Source organism: Phoca vitulina, unplaced genomic scaffold, assembly GCF_004348235.1.
Source record: "Phoca vitulina isolate PV1807 unplaced genomic scaffold, GSC_HSeal_1.0 scaffold3, whole genome shotgun sequence".
In the NCBI taxonomy this organism is placed as follows: Eukaryota; Metazoa; Chordata; class Mammalia; order Carnivora; family Phocidae; genus Phoca; species Phoca vitulina.
In genome coordinates this window covers 309,056-322,740 of record NW_022589706.1, presented here as the reverse complement: position 1 = coordinate 322,740, position 13,685 = coordinate 309,056, and the positions used below count along the sequence as shown (strand labels likewise).

The window sequence follows — 13,685 nt, the reverse complement described above, 5'->3', positions numbered from 1 at the left end:
ACCTGCACTTGGGCAAGTTCTCTGTCTGTCCCCCGAGCACGCCACATGCAACCCGGACTAGCTAAAGTCATGGGCTTCTCAGCAGTCCTATTTTATTTATACACACTGAGCAAACCAGGATCCACACCTGGGGCGCCCACGGGAGCCTGCATTTCTTGGAGAAGCTTCTCTCAGCAGAACAACAAAAGTAAGATCCCTCACATTGGAAAAAATAGATCGATAATACCATTAAAAAGGAAACTGCTATACTTGGAAAGATATTCATGCCATATTAAAAGGCAAAGGACCATCACAAAAAGAAAAATATAGACAATCAGGTTCATATGTATATTTCAATTGTAATAATGCTTGATACTCTGCTCCTCCCAAAGTATCCACGATATGAGCTATGTAACCACATCATAGCCTTTCACTCATGTTTCCAAATAAGCTCCCCCCCTCCACCCAGGCAGAGTTGGGACTCGCTCAGGAATGAGCCTGTAACCAACCTGAGCCAAGGAGCACCAGCCCTGGGACTTTTGCTGGAGCCACTGAGGAGAGATGCCCTCCCACCACAGAAGTTGCTAGGCAGGAGTAACGCCAGCTTACAGCTGCTGAAGCCAATCGGGCACCACGTGGGGAGAGCCTGCCTGAGAAAGAGGCCAGCCCATGGGGAAAGCAGAGTAGAAAGGGAGAGAGACAGGTTCCAGGCAATATTGTGTAAGCATCTGGATCCAGCTGTGCCTGCAACCAGCCATCTCTGGACTTCTCAGCTATATAAATTCCTTTCCTTTCTTAAATGACTTTGAGTTTTTGACACTCACAGTAAAGAGAATCTTGGCTAATGGGAGAGGGGGAGATAATCCCAAAAATTATGCTCTCTGCAAGCTGTTGAGTTTGCTCAGAGGCTGGCTGGTGACAGAGCTGTGGGGAAGGACAGCCCAGGAACGAAGTCGAGTGGAAACAACCCTACAGGGAAAATAAGATTCCTTTAGCCACTTAGAAATGGAAAGCGTGGCACATGACGACAAATGCCCAGGAGCCCCAGCCACGGAAGGTGGTGTGCTCTGTCTTCTGTTCCAAAGCAACTGCCACCACAGAGCTCAGGCTTGGCCTTGGGGGGCACAAGGTCAAGTGTGGATAGGCCCCAAGCGTCTAATGAGAATGGATGCAGGAGCCCCTGCAGGGTGCAGGAGGACCATGAGTGACCTGCCAGAAGGGATCCGCCCAGGCATCAGCTGCTTCCTGGTGACAGCAGCCCCAGGGGCCATTCGGGGACAAGGGGCCCCCGGCACTGACACTTGGGCCCCGGGAAGGGCGGTTCTTCCCATGGCGCTCTGATGTTTCTCAGCGATCTTCCCGGCCTCTCACGAATGATGGCTAGCTACTGTCTAAAGGGCATCGAGAGCTCACCTCGCTGTTACCTGCGACGGCCTCTCTTTTGAAAAAGGTGACACGAGGGCGCCTGGGTGGCTCAGTTGGTTAAGCGACTGCCTTCGGCTCAGGTCATGATCCTGGAGTCCCTGGATCGAGTCCCGCATCAGGCTCCCTGCTCGGCAGGGAGTCTGCTTCTCCCTCTGACCCTCCCCACTCTCATGTGCTCTCTCTCGTTCTCTCTCTCTCAAATAAATAAATAAAATCTTTAAAAAAAAAAAAAAGGTGACACGAATGAGAACCAGAGAAATGAAGAGCAGGGCCTGGGAATCTGCATTCAACAGACCCGCCAAAGGAAAGCTACTGATGTAAGGGGAAGGGAGAAGGAAAAATCATAATTTATGGATCCCTGACTACATGCCAGGCACAGAGCCAGATGCTCTGTTTGGTCTCCTGGATGGGACAATCACGGTGAGAGCCAGGAAACAGGCTCCCCGAGGTCAAGGCCACATGGCCAGGAGCAGACCTGACTCTCACACGGCTGCCAGGCTACAGGGTCTCAGCCTCTCCCCAGATCCCAGCCCCACTTTAACCAAGGCGCGTGAGCCAACCGTGATGACTTTAGCCGTGCTCATGCACTCGGCTCTCTACTGAGACACGACTCCATGTTGCCGGATGGCAAGTTTTCCGAAAGCAAACCCACCACCCACCCCAAGGCAGAGGCTCTGTTTAGGTTCATCCATGATCCCGGTCCTTCTGCAGAGTGAGCCCACCCTCCCCACACGGGGCCTGGGGAACCGCTCGGGGTTCTCCTGCTACTCCCTGTGGAGGGCTGAACGAGCAGCGTGCTGGGGCAGAGACGCCCGCACCAGTCCTGTCCCCGGGAGCACAGTGAGACAGGGTCAGCGGCCCTCAGGGTGTGACAGTCCCCCTGGGATGAGGGCATCGCGGCCCTGCCATCCCTGCAAATGTAGCAGATTGGGGTGTGAGCGTGGAGCTGGAGAAGCCCCTCCAGGGGAAATGCAGAGTCCAGGGACTTCCAGAAAATTCTGGCACAAAAAATTGGGCCAAACAGAGGCCCGGGCAAAGTGTGGTAAAGCCCACGGGTGCACAACGGACAGAGCTCGAGGGAGGCATTGAAGGGGAGAAAGAAACTACTGAATCCCAGCAGCCTCTGGAAGGGAAGAGAGGGAAGCCACCCAGGCCCAAGAGATAACCCTGGGGGGTTCAAAACCTGCTCAGGTCCCCAATCTGGCCCCGGATAGTGCCAGGAGAAAGTACGAGCATGTGGGGGAAACTGCTCTACCCTGAATCTTGAGAAAAAGAAAAGAGGCTGTGGGTCATAGAAACAGTAAGTGGAAACGACCCTGAACCAGCTCAGAAAAATTCCCACGGAGACTCCCAAACTCCGCCTTCTAATGGCATTGAACTATTTCAATTAGTGACCAAACATCCCCATCCTTTGAAATGGTCCAGTGTCATGACAATGCACTTTGCCTGTAAAAGCAATTTGCTTATTCAATCAACAGCTACACAGGGACACCTACTCTGTGCTGAGACAGTGAGCGGGGCGCGGTGAGCGGGACACAGCCACCACTCTCCTCACCTGTGTCCATGCAAGCCCAGCAAACCCCAAGTCCGTTCTAGGCCTTTGTAAAGTTCTCATCCCACGAGCACATTCAGAAATTGGGAAAAGGGAAAACAGAATCCTTCCTTACTCTGCGAATTCTGATATAGGCTTGAAAAACGGAGTCAGGGCTCAACAGTGGGTTTCCCGAAAACCCTCCTTGGAAGCTTCATGGGGTGTATAATGCCGCAGTACGTCTGGTTCCTCAGTCAAGCCGGAGGCCTTTCGACTGTTGCTTTTTCAACATGCCCCGTGATGCCCATGGCATTCATGCACATTAATGGCAGCCGTGCAAAATGACGCGTGTCTTCCACACAGCACAGGGGGTCCCGCGTTCCCCCAAACCCTTCACACCCTGTGATCCATAGCCCACCTTCTGGGAATCTACCCATGGGGACAGTCCAGACCCTGGACACAGCTTCCTGGACAAAGGGAGGCCACTGCGGTGGCATTTGCAGAAGCAGAATGTCCAGTCACTTCATGGAACGGGCAGCACTCAGGGACAAGAGGAGACCTGGCCCAGAACGAGCTATCTACGTAGGCATAAACACACTCACTCACTCACTGCAACAGTACTGAGAGCCGCCAGGAGCTGAAAGCTAACGTGCCCGGCCCAGAATGGTGAACACATTTATGGCCCATCTACTCAATGGATTATGTAGCCATAAAAATTTGTATTTATGATGACGGAGTCATAACATGGATACATGCTTCGTAGTACAATGTTAAAGGGAAAAAAAAAAAAAAACACCAGAAAGCAAAGTGGATTCTACAGTTATAGTTACGTTATTAAGAAAAAGAGGGGAGAGAACGAAGGCTTGGGGGGTGTGTGTTGTGGGGGCTTTGCCTTAAAATGCCCTTTGTCCACCTTGACTTGGTGGTGCAAGCTCGGCCTTTGGAGCCCAGACTTGAGTTTGAACCTCTGCCTTGTCAATCCACTTTGTCTCTTTGAGCTATTTCTATGTGGTGTACCCGCATGCTTCCCGTAGCCGTCAAATGGGAAAAACAACGCCGACCTCACAGGATTGCCGAGAGGATGAAATGAGGTGGTATATGCACCACCACTTAGCCAAGTGGCCAAGTTCGGCCCACAGATAGATTTTATTTGGACCACAGATTTTGCCAACATTTAAAATCCTCAGATTTTATATAAAATAAGGTGCTTTAGGGTGAATTGGGTCCCCCCAAGAAAGACATGTTGAAGCCCTATCCCCAGTACTCCATTAACATGAGGTCATAGCAGAGCAGGGCAGGCCCCTGATCCCATACGACTGGTGTCCTTATAAGAAGACAGCCATGGGACGGACGCACAGGGAGGACGGCCTCTGACCGCAAGAGCAGAGGGTGGGGTCATGCAGCTGCAAGACCAGGAATGTTAGAGTGCCAGGAAATCACCAGAAGCTAAAAGAGCCCAGGAAGGATTCCCCTATGGGTCTCAGAGGGGGCACCACCCTGCCGACACCTTGACCTTGGACCTCCAGACTCCAAAACTATGAGACAATATGTTTGCATTGTTCTCGCCGCCCCCCTCCCCCCGCCGGGATGGGGTACTTTGTTACAGCCACCCAGGAAACTAATGCAGAAGGGTCCCCACTTCCCTCAAACCCCTGGAATGTGTGACACTCCCTACTGCCACTCCGATATGAAAGCCTCAACACTGGCGGCTACGCATAGCACATCAGCACCGCTGTTTTCTTGAGAGAAGAGAAATGTTTCAGGACCATATCTCTATCCAAAGACAAACCAGGAGGGACATCCAGTTCAACAGAAGGGAGAGCAGACCCACGTCTTTGTGGCAGTGAAAAAAATGTTCACAGGTTTAAATGCAAACCAAGTCTTTTTTTTTTTACACCTGCCCCAATTTGCTCTTTTCATTCCAGTCCGGTCCCTGTGGCGTCTGAATGTTCCCCGGCCAGCAGTGCTCTCTCTGCCAGGACATTTGGGCACTGTCTTTATAAGACCACATTTTCCAAAGAGAACGGTTCTGCATTATTCCAGAAAAATCCCAAAGCTCCTGACTTTGTCAGAACAGGATATAAGATGTTATAACCAAGCCTGAATGCCCTTTAAATCCTTCAAAAGGTCTAAGTATTTATGCTTTTAATTTTGGGTTAGCAGCCCCTGAGGCCCACATACAGAATCCATCGGTAAGTTTTCCATGAATAAATTACAATCGCTGGCCCATGGCCATAACTGATGATGCTTTGAGAGACGCCGTAACAGCTTTCTCCCCATCAGACATGCAGAGACGTGAGTGTCTCTGCCTCGAGGACCCCCTATGGATTGCTCACATTTCCCCGATCCTGGACTATCCACCCTGCAGCCTGGGCAGGGCCACAAAGCGGGACAGATGCACCACTGCTGGCTTACCTTGGGGGGCTTCAGACTTTTCCCGCGATGTCTTTTGGAGCGCAGAAGCCGTTCCCTCTCCTAGAAGGAGACACACCTGTTGGCATTTGCAGCCAGCTCACATCACACCAGCCAACCCACCGGCCCTCACCCTGTGCCTGCCTGTCCACACTGGGCGTGGGTCAGTCCAAGTTCTGAGCACCCGCGTGATGGCCGCTTCCCAGAACTGCAAACTATGGGGCCACCCAATTTACTCAAGTCCTTAACAAGACTGGGACTGTCTTGAGAAAAATCCCCAAATTTGCCAATCCTGAAAGCCCCAGCCTGTGTGCTTTGGGGGCTGGAAGCTGTAAAGCCCTGGGCAGTGTGGACTAGTGAGGTCCGCAGCCCAGGATGAAATAGCTTGTGGCTGAGTTCAGACTGAGCTGGGACCAAATCCCCAGGGACCTCCTCCGGACCAGGTGATGCACTTTATTCCTCTGACTTCAGGTTCTTCCTTTGCTCTATGGGGCTAGAACCCACAATGCAGTGTGGAGCCTGTGGCCGCCTGGTGGCCGCCGTCAGGAAGAATGGTGTCTGCAGAGCAGTAGAAGGTGTGCAGCCTTCTATCCCAGGCAAAACCAGGACATCTCTCCCTCCTAACCAAGCCCTGCTTTCCCCCTTGGCTGCCAAGAAACCCAGAGACAAATCTGGTGCTTGGTTCCAGCCCCTATGGTCCACCTATTTGTCCCTCCTCATCTCAGTGGATGTGACTATCTGTATTTCCTCTAGTCTCATTGGTTTATTATTCCTCTTTCAACTGTATCATCATTTTATTGAAGGTGTGTTTATCTTATGCTGTATCAAGTCTGTGTAATGAGGAGAGATGAGAGGATGGGTGGACAGATGGAAGGAAGAGGGATGGAAGAAAGGAAGGGAGGGTGGGAAGGTGGATAGATGGATGGATGGATAGATGGAAGGAAGAAAAGAGGGAAGAAAGGAAGGGAGGATGGGAAGGCAGGTGGATGGACAAATGGATGGATGGAAAGAAGAAGGGATGGAAGGAGGATGGGAAATGGGAGTATGGATGGATGAGAAGAAGGCTGGAGGGATAGAATGGATTAGTGGGTGGAAGGAAGGAGAGAAGGAGTTAAAGAGAGAGGAAGATAAGCCAGCAATGTGACCTGGACAATTATGGTCAAAGCTTCTTCTAGAATTTTCATCACTGGTTTGTCTACACTTTGAAGACCCATGAATGGAACCACCACATTCCCTCTTGGGCAGTAAGAACACACTTTGCTTCTAAGATCCAACTGAAGCTTAATACAAATGCTCCCTTACGGTGCCTAAGCTCCTTTCACAGTCAGCTGGAGAATTCTCTGGATATAACACTCCACCTACTAAGACATACTCATCTCCCCTTAATCTTACACACACAGAGTCTTAGTAAGCCCTCCAAATTCTAGTCTGATTATAAGGTTCAGGCTTTCAAGTTCATGGTCTGCGACAACTGAGCTAAAAAAAAAAAAAAAAATAGACTTCTCAGGGACAAATCGTGCCCACTCTGTAGAGGCCAGAAGACTCATTCTCAAAACTGATGCTTCCTCTTAACGACAGCAAATCAGGGAGAAGATTTGAGAAAAAGAGTAGCCATGGAAACGGCTCCCAGTTTATACAAAGTCCGAGGCTGCTTTCGGGCCGAATAAAGCAGGGAGGTGCCCGGATGAGCTCCGTGAGGCCCCGCCCGCTTTAGCAGCTGCGCCCTGGAGCCTCCACGCCATTCCTGACACCGTGTCCCTTGGCGCCACACCAAGCACAGACATACCAGTGAGAGGTCGTCGATGACATGCTGCTGCTCCAGCACCTGCAGCCGCAGGAACTCGATCTCCTGCTCGTCCCTGGTCAGGCTGAGGTCATTCAAGGACGTGTGTCGCTTCAGAGACGCCTGGGCAGACAGCTTTTCTTTCTGCAGCCAGAGGGAGAGAGGAAGGATGACGGCCAGCCGGTCCCCAGGCTGGAGGAAGCGACAGATACAGACCAGAAGCCAGCACGGGGCCCGGCCAGCAGGGTCCACTGCTGAGAGAAAGGGCTGGGCAGGCACCGGGGTGGGAGGTGGTCACCCAAACCAGGCCCTGGAAGCTGGACGAGGAAGCTGGGGAGGCAAGCCCACCACCGGTGATCACACACCCTCACTCCTGGGCCTGCTGGGGATACCGGGACGAGGGCCTTGCACCCCACAGAGCCTCAGTCTCGTTGCTGTAAATGGGGTGACTCACCCTACCTTGGACAATGAACCTCAGACTCTTGCACAGACCATCACAGACCAGAACCGCCCTGACCACAAAGACGAGCCACTCTTGTCGGAGAGAATGCAAATTCCTTATGCAGAGAAAGCCCTTGGAGCAGAAATGGCCATAGCTTTTCACCTAGTAAGTGTGCACTAGAACCAGCTATGCTGGGAGGCCTTGCCCTGCCACCACTCCATCCTCCAGACAACCCTCGATGCTGGTATTGCCATCCCCACTTTCTGGATGAAGGCACTGAGGGGCAGAGGGAATGAGGGGTGCATCTAAGGCCACGGGGGTGGCAGGCAACAGAACACAAGCACGGCCCAGCTGCGGGGCACTGAGGGGCCCAGAGAAGTGGGAGCAGGGGGGATGGGCGCGGACTGAGACCCTCACGAGCTTCCTGGGGGAGGCAGGGGCCGCGGGGAGAACATGGACTGTGAGGGTCAGGGCTGGAGAATCCCAGACGGAGACCACAACTCGGGGTGGTGGTCCCAGGTAGCCAATGACTCACCATCTCCACATTTTCCCTCGTGAGGTTCTTGATTTTCTCCTCCATCCTCTGGATGCTCTGCAGCAAATCCTCATTCTTCTTGTTCATTCGCTTGTTCTTCTCCACAAGGGGCTTCAGCTGGACCTCGGTCTCCCGGGAGCGTTTCAGCTACGATCAGAAAGACACAGAAGGCCGGTGGCTTTAACACCCAGTGAACTGCTGACGTCACACCATGGAGGCCGGCAGAGATCCAGCCTGGGCCTTCCTTAGGACCGGAGCTGCCACTGTTAGGACCACATTTCCTGAATGGCACAAACCTCCACAAAGATCCCACAGACACCTGGCTTCCAAACACAATGTCCTATGTGAGGCTCAGAGGGCCCTGGTTAAGGCAAGAGAAGGAGGCTGCAGCCCAACAGGGAGGCTCACAGATCTGCCTCAGGGCCCCCTGTCCACTAGTCTGCACTTCCTCCACCTCTGGGCATAACCCCCAGGAGTCAGGAGTCACAGGCATAAAAGTCAATCCAGTGACCTAGCCGCTCCTGGCCACCATTCTTCCCCAAAGTACAGACCTAGCAGAAAGCTCTGCCTTCTTCGGGCAACAAGGAAGGCTTGGGCGCCACTCATTGCCAGACTCCATGCTGGGGAAACAAAGATAAGTAGGGCGGGCATTAGCCCTGGAGGCGCCCCCTGAGTCTTGACAACTGGCGGGGTATCCTTCCAGTCTCTCTTGTCTGATCAGCATTGGGGGAGCCCCTCTTGGGGCTGGGGCTGGGTCAAAGGATGGCACAACAGGGTATCCTTCCAGCGGATGGAAGAGGAGGGCAAAGTCAGTAAAGGAGGAATGAACATGGTGAGACAAGAACACAGCTCGCTCAGTGCAGAGGAAACACAGGATGTGGGGTGATGCTCAGAGGAAGCGTGGGCACAGCGAGGCCTGGTTGAGGGATCTGGAGAGCTCTGTCACTTAGTTTCTACCCCTGGACCTTGAGGGCTTCGAAGAACGAGCCCTCTGTGGTCAGGTCTGCCTTCTAGAACAAACTGTGGTAAGCCTCGCCAGGCTTATTCAACCCTCCCCACAACCCGAGGACGGGGTCCCATCCCCATCTCCCAGACAGAGAACCTGACTGCAAAGAGCCGGGGCGCTGTGCTCCTAGCCACACAGAAAGTCCTGGAACAGAGAATCAAGCTCATGGACTGACCGCAGATCCCTGATTTGGGGGACCAGGCTGTCAAGGAAGATAAAAAAGTCGGAGAAGCATCCATTCATATATAAAATGGACCTTTGATCCATGGGTTCTTCTTCTGGAAATGTACTCCATGCAAAGGAACCTGATCAGCCTAGAGATCCGCCAGTAAAGGAACCAGTGAATGACCCACGGTAGAGTGGAGTGTGGGCTGCTGAGCAGACCGCATCAGTCAGCATGTCCTGCTGGGCAGGGCTGTAACCCACACAGCAAGCTGCAGAACAATAATACAGAGGGGAAATAGCCCATTCATAACTGTAAAACAACAACAGAAAGTCCCTTAGGGTGTCGATATGTTTACACGAGCATTAAAACCATGTAAGAACCACCTCAAAGAGCTAAGGGTAGTTATTTCATGATTTTAAGATCAAAGTGCTGGCTAGCTGGTCGATTTCTGCTTTAAACACTTCAGGGTGCTCCGAATTGTTTCAAGCAAGCTACATTTGTTTCTAATCTTCTTAGTAAACTATTCTGTAGCCCACGAGGGACTTTTTTTTTAGTTCATGGATATTTAAGTGGAAAGCGTACATCTAATATTAGACATACGGTCTGATTAAAGCCATTTAAAAATATGCCTTTAAAAATACTTGAAGGAAATGAATTAATCTTGATCCTGTTACAATTGTGAAAAGGTTGGGGTGCCTGGGTGGCTCAGTTGGTTAAGTGTCTGTCTGCCTTTGGCTCAGGTCATGATCTCAGGGTCCTGGGATCGAGCCCCACATTAGGCTCCCTGCTCAGTTGGGAGTCTGCTTCTCCCTCTCCCTCTGTTCCCCCTGCTTGCGCGCACTCTCTCTCTCTCTCTCTGACAAATAAATAAATAAAATCTTCAAAAAAAATTTTTTTTAATTTTTTAAAAATTGTGAAAAGCTAACATTCATTAACACTGTTCATCTCCCATGTTTTTCAGATATGATATAGATGGACTTATTTTCATAATAAAATTTAGAATCAACAGGAATATGATGAGGCGTTTGTCAAGAAGTTTATGTACCAACTCCCACTTCATAAAAATTCATTTGGCTGTTTATCCAGCAAATTTACACGTATTCAATAAACCGCTCTTTTTACTACAGATTTATATTTTTAACCCAAAGTCCCTGTTCATTATTTTAAAATTAGAAATCCGTGAACTTTTATGCAAAAAAGAGTAAACAGAGATGCAAAAAATAAACGTGATCCATAATCACACCACCTAAAACAACATCCAATATCCAGCACGATGACAATGGGTTTTTGTTCTGTAAACTGCTTATCATTTAATGTACCGCGAGCCCATTTCCATGGCAAATAAATAGGATCTGTATCACCATTCTTAAAGATGGCACACAATGAACTGCATAAATGGTCCGTAATTATGTTTCCCAGTACTTGAGTATTGAACAATTGGGCTTTTGTTTCGTTTCGGGTCGGTTTTGGTCGCTAGCATAAACAACACTGTAGTGAACATCCTGTCCACACCCCTCACATCTCCCTCCGACTGTTTGCTCAGGATAAATCCCTGTAGAAACAAAGGGCAGTCACAGCTTTCTTCACTGAGCACACGCTAGATTTTTAATCAGAGATTAATGAGAAAGAAAGTAAAGAAAACCAGAAGGCCTCCACACTATGTGTTCGAGGCAGGCTCTGGGGCCCCAGGGCAGCTTCCTCATGCAGTACAAGAGCACCATCTGTGTCTCAGGGGCCTGATTACCAGTTCGTTCCTCTCGTCTGCCAGTAGGGTATTTCTGTCCTCCAGCTTCCGTATCACCGAGTTCAGCTCGGCAATTTTTAGCTGGAATCGCCGCACGTCTCGCTCGTCCATATGTTGATCCTAAGAAAAACGTCAAGATACAAATGTACTTTGAAGAAGCTTACAGGACTCCAAGCACTCTCAGAAAACCCATGGGATGTGACCGAGAGCTCCTTGTTGGGAGGCCCAAAGCCAGGTGGGGCTCCCTGAAGTTGAGCCACACAGACCGGCACCCCACGTCCCAAAGGGACTCACGGGAAGACTTCATCTCCAAGTGACAAGACCACGAAGACCTCCAATGGCTCCCGAACAGCCAAATGTGGTCTCTGGGGACCTTCACGTCTGAGCCCCCATCCACTGTGCCTCTCTTACAAAGGCCCATCATGGCCATGCTAGGACATTCCTTAAGACCCACGGGGCCAATCTTGCTGACCACTGAAATGCCAGCACCTCATATGGGATCTGCACAGAGCATGCATGACAGACATTCAAACATGTGGTGATTGAATGAGTGAGTGAATGAATGAATGAGTGAATGAGTGAGTGCATGCTGCTTCAGCCTCCTCTGTGCACATTAAGCACCAAGCTGTTGCCCCCAAAGCCCTTTCCTGCTGGCTAAGCCCCTACCCATCTTGCAGGACTCCGACTTCAAGACTGGGCCCCCTTCCTATGCTCCTATCGCACATGCGCACAGATGTCTTCATTTCCTTCTTGTCCACTGAGCTCAGGACGGCTGGAGGCACAAGCAGCTGGATGCTCACCTCTATATCCCCAGGCCTGGGCCTGGCACATCATGAATGTCAGCTCGTTTAGGGAGGGAGGGAGGGCAGGACAGATGGACAGATGGAAGGGAGGAAGGGCGTGAGGAGGCAGGCAGGCAAGGTAACCAGAAGCATGACCCATAGAAAGAAGGACAGGACCCGGTGCTTGCACCTGCCACCGTCCCCCTCACCTGGATGCCCATGAGCTCTGCCATGTCCCCTATCCCAGGCGGGAGCTCTCTCTTTGGGCTACTGTGGTACCGTTCTGCCTCTTTGACCTGAACCAACTGCTCATCCAAAGCCTCCTTCTGAAGAAGCAGCTTCTGGGTCTGACCCGTCTGAACCCCAAGTTCCTTCTCCAAGGCCAGAATCACACGGTCCTTCCCTCTGATCTCATCCATCTGCAAAAGAGAAAGAATAAGCCATCAATCTAGGGGCTCGCAACCAGGGAAATCTCTCCCTCTTTGGCCTGAGACCCAGGAAACCGTTAAGCAGGACCATGGACCTGGGTCAGCTGAACTCAGAAAACTCAGGACATAGAGAGACCACAGCCCATGGCCCAGGCCCTGCTCCCCTGAGCAAGAGGAGCAGAGAAGTTATGGGTTCAGTGATCTATATGGCCAACTAGACACTTACCAGTGAAAGATATCTATGATCATGTCTCTCTCATCTTAATGAAAGAAAATAAAATCCTGACCCCCCCCCAGCCCCCTCCAGCCACCTCACCCCCCGTAGCTCAGCTTCTTCACAGAGTTGGTGGGTCTCGTCTCCCACTCACTCCCCAAGCCTCTCCTGTCTGGTCACAGCCCCCACCTCCCCACCAAAATAGCTCCTGCTAAGGTCTTCAATGCTCCCCTGGCCCCCCAAACCCACAGGACAACTTTCTGTCCTCCATCCTTCTCACCAGCATCTGGCCCATGAACCTCTCCCCCCACTCCAGCCCTCTGCCATGAGAGCTTGGTTTCTATCTTTACAGACTCACCTTGCTCTGGCCGCCATCAGAGTCTGCAGTTTCCAAGGCCTGGCCCTCTCCCCAGTCTGTACCCTTTCCCCAGGCAGCCACATCCTCACTCATGATATTAACTCCCCCCATCTGCTGCTGACACCCCAACGTATTCCCCAGGCCCTGACTTCTCACGGAGCACCAGATTCATAGAACCAACTGGTTACTTGACATCTATGTTGGGGTCTCTAAAGGACCTCAGCCTCTCCACATGCGAACCTTCATGTAAGCCCCAGTTCGCCCAGCCTGCTCTTGTCCCGCATTCTCCAGAGGACACCAAGCAGAAAGAAGCTTACAGAAGAGAAAGCTTTGGCCCCGGGCCATAGACTTGCACTGATTCCAGACACAAAGCCAACAGCTGGGAAACTGCCCCAGTAAGGGTGCTGTACTGGGGTTCACACCCCCCAAATCCATGTCCTTCCTAGAACCTGAGAACATGATGCCATTTGGGAAAGGACAGTTGCAGATATAATCAGTTAGGAGAAGGTCACCCTGGAGCAGGCGGGCCCTAATGACTGTGTCCTTAGAAGAGAGGAAGAGACACACAGACACACAGGGAGAAGGCTGGGTGGAGACGGAGGGCAGAGGCCGCAGGGATGGACGCAGGAGCCCGGGAACGTCATGGACTATCTGCAACCCCAGTAACCAGAAGCAGCAAGCCTGGCTCCTCCCCGCGCCTTCAGAGAGCACAGCCCCGTGCCACCGGGATCTCAGACCTCCCGCCTCCAAAACTGCAAGCCAATACATTCCTGTTGCCTCAGCCACCCAGTCTGTGGCCCCTTCATTACAGCAGCCCCGGGAAACTGAGGCAGGCTTTAACAGGGAGAGGTTCCCAAGCACTGGGGTTTCATTCATTGAC

General features: G+C 51.7%; 1 protein-coding gene across 1 annotated transcript in view; it reads right to left on the bottom strand.

Annotated features, from left to right (window-relative positions):
• The window catches only part of JAKMIP1 (janus kinase and microtubule interacting protein 1), a 121,956-nt gene that overhangs the window by 33,100 nt on the left and 75,171 nt on the right, over positions 1-13,685 (bottom strand). Inside the window, exons 4-8 of the mRNA XM_032399682.1 lie at positions 12,015-12,224; positions 11,024-11,143; positions 8,108-8,254; positions 7,134-7,274; positions 5,351-5,410 (exon numbers count right to left, since the gene is read on the bottom strand). Of these exons, the coding sequence (XP_032255573.1) occupies positions 5,351-5,410; positions 7,134-7,274; positions 8,108-8,254; positions 11,024-11,143; positions 12,015-12,224 (678 nt within the window). The remainder of the gene's footprint in view (positions 1-5,350; positions 5,411-7,133; positions 7,275-8,107; positions 8,255-11,023; positions 11,144-12,014; positions 12,225-13,685) is intronic.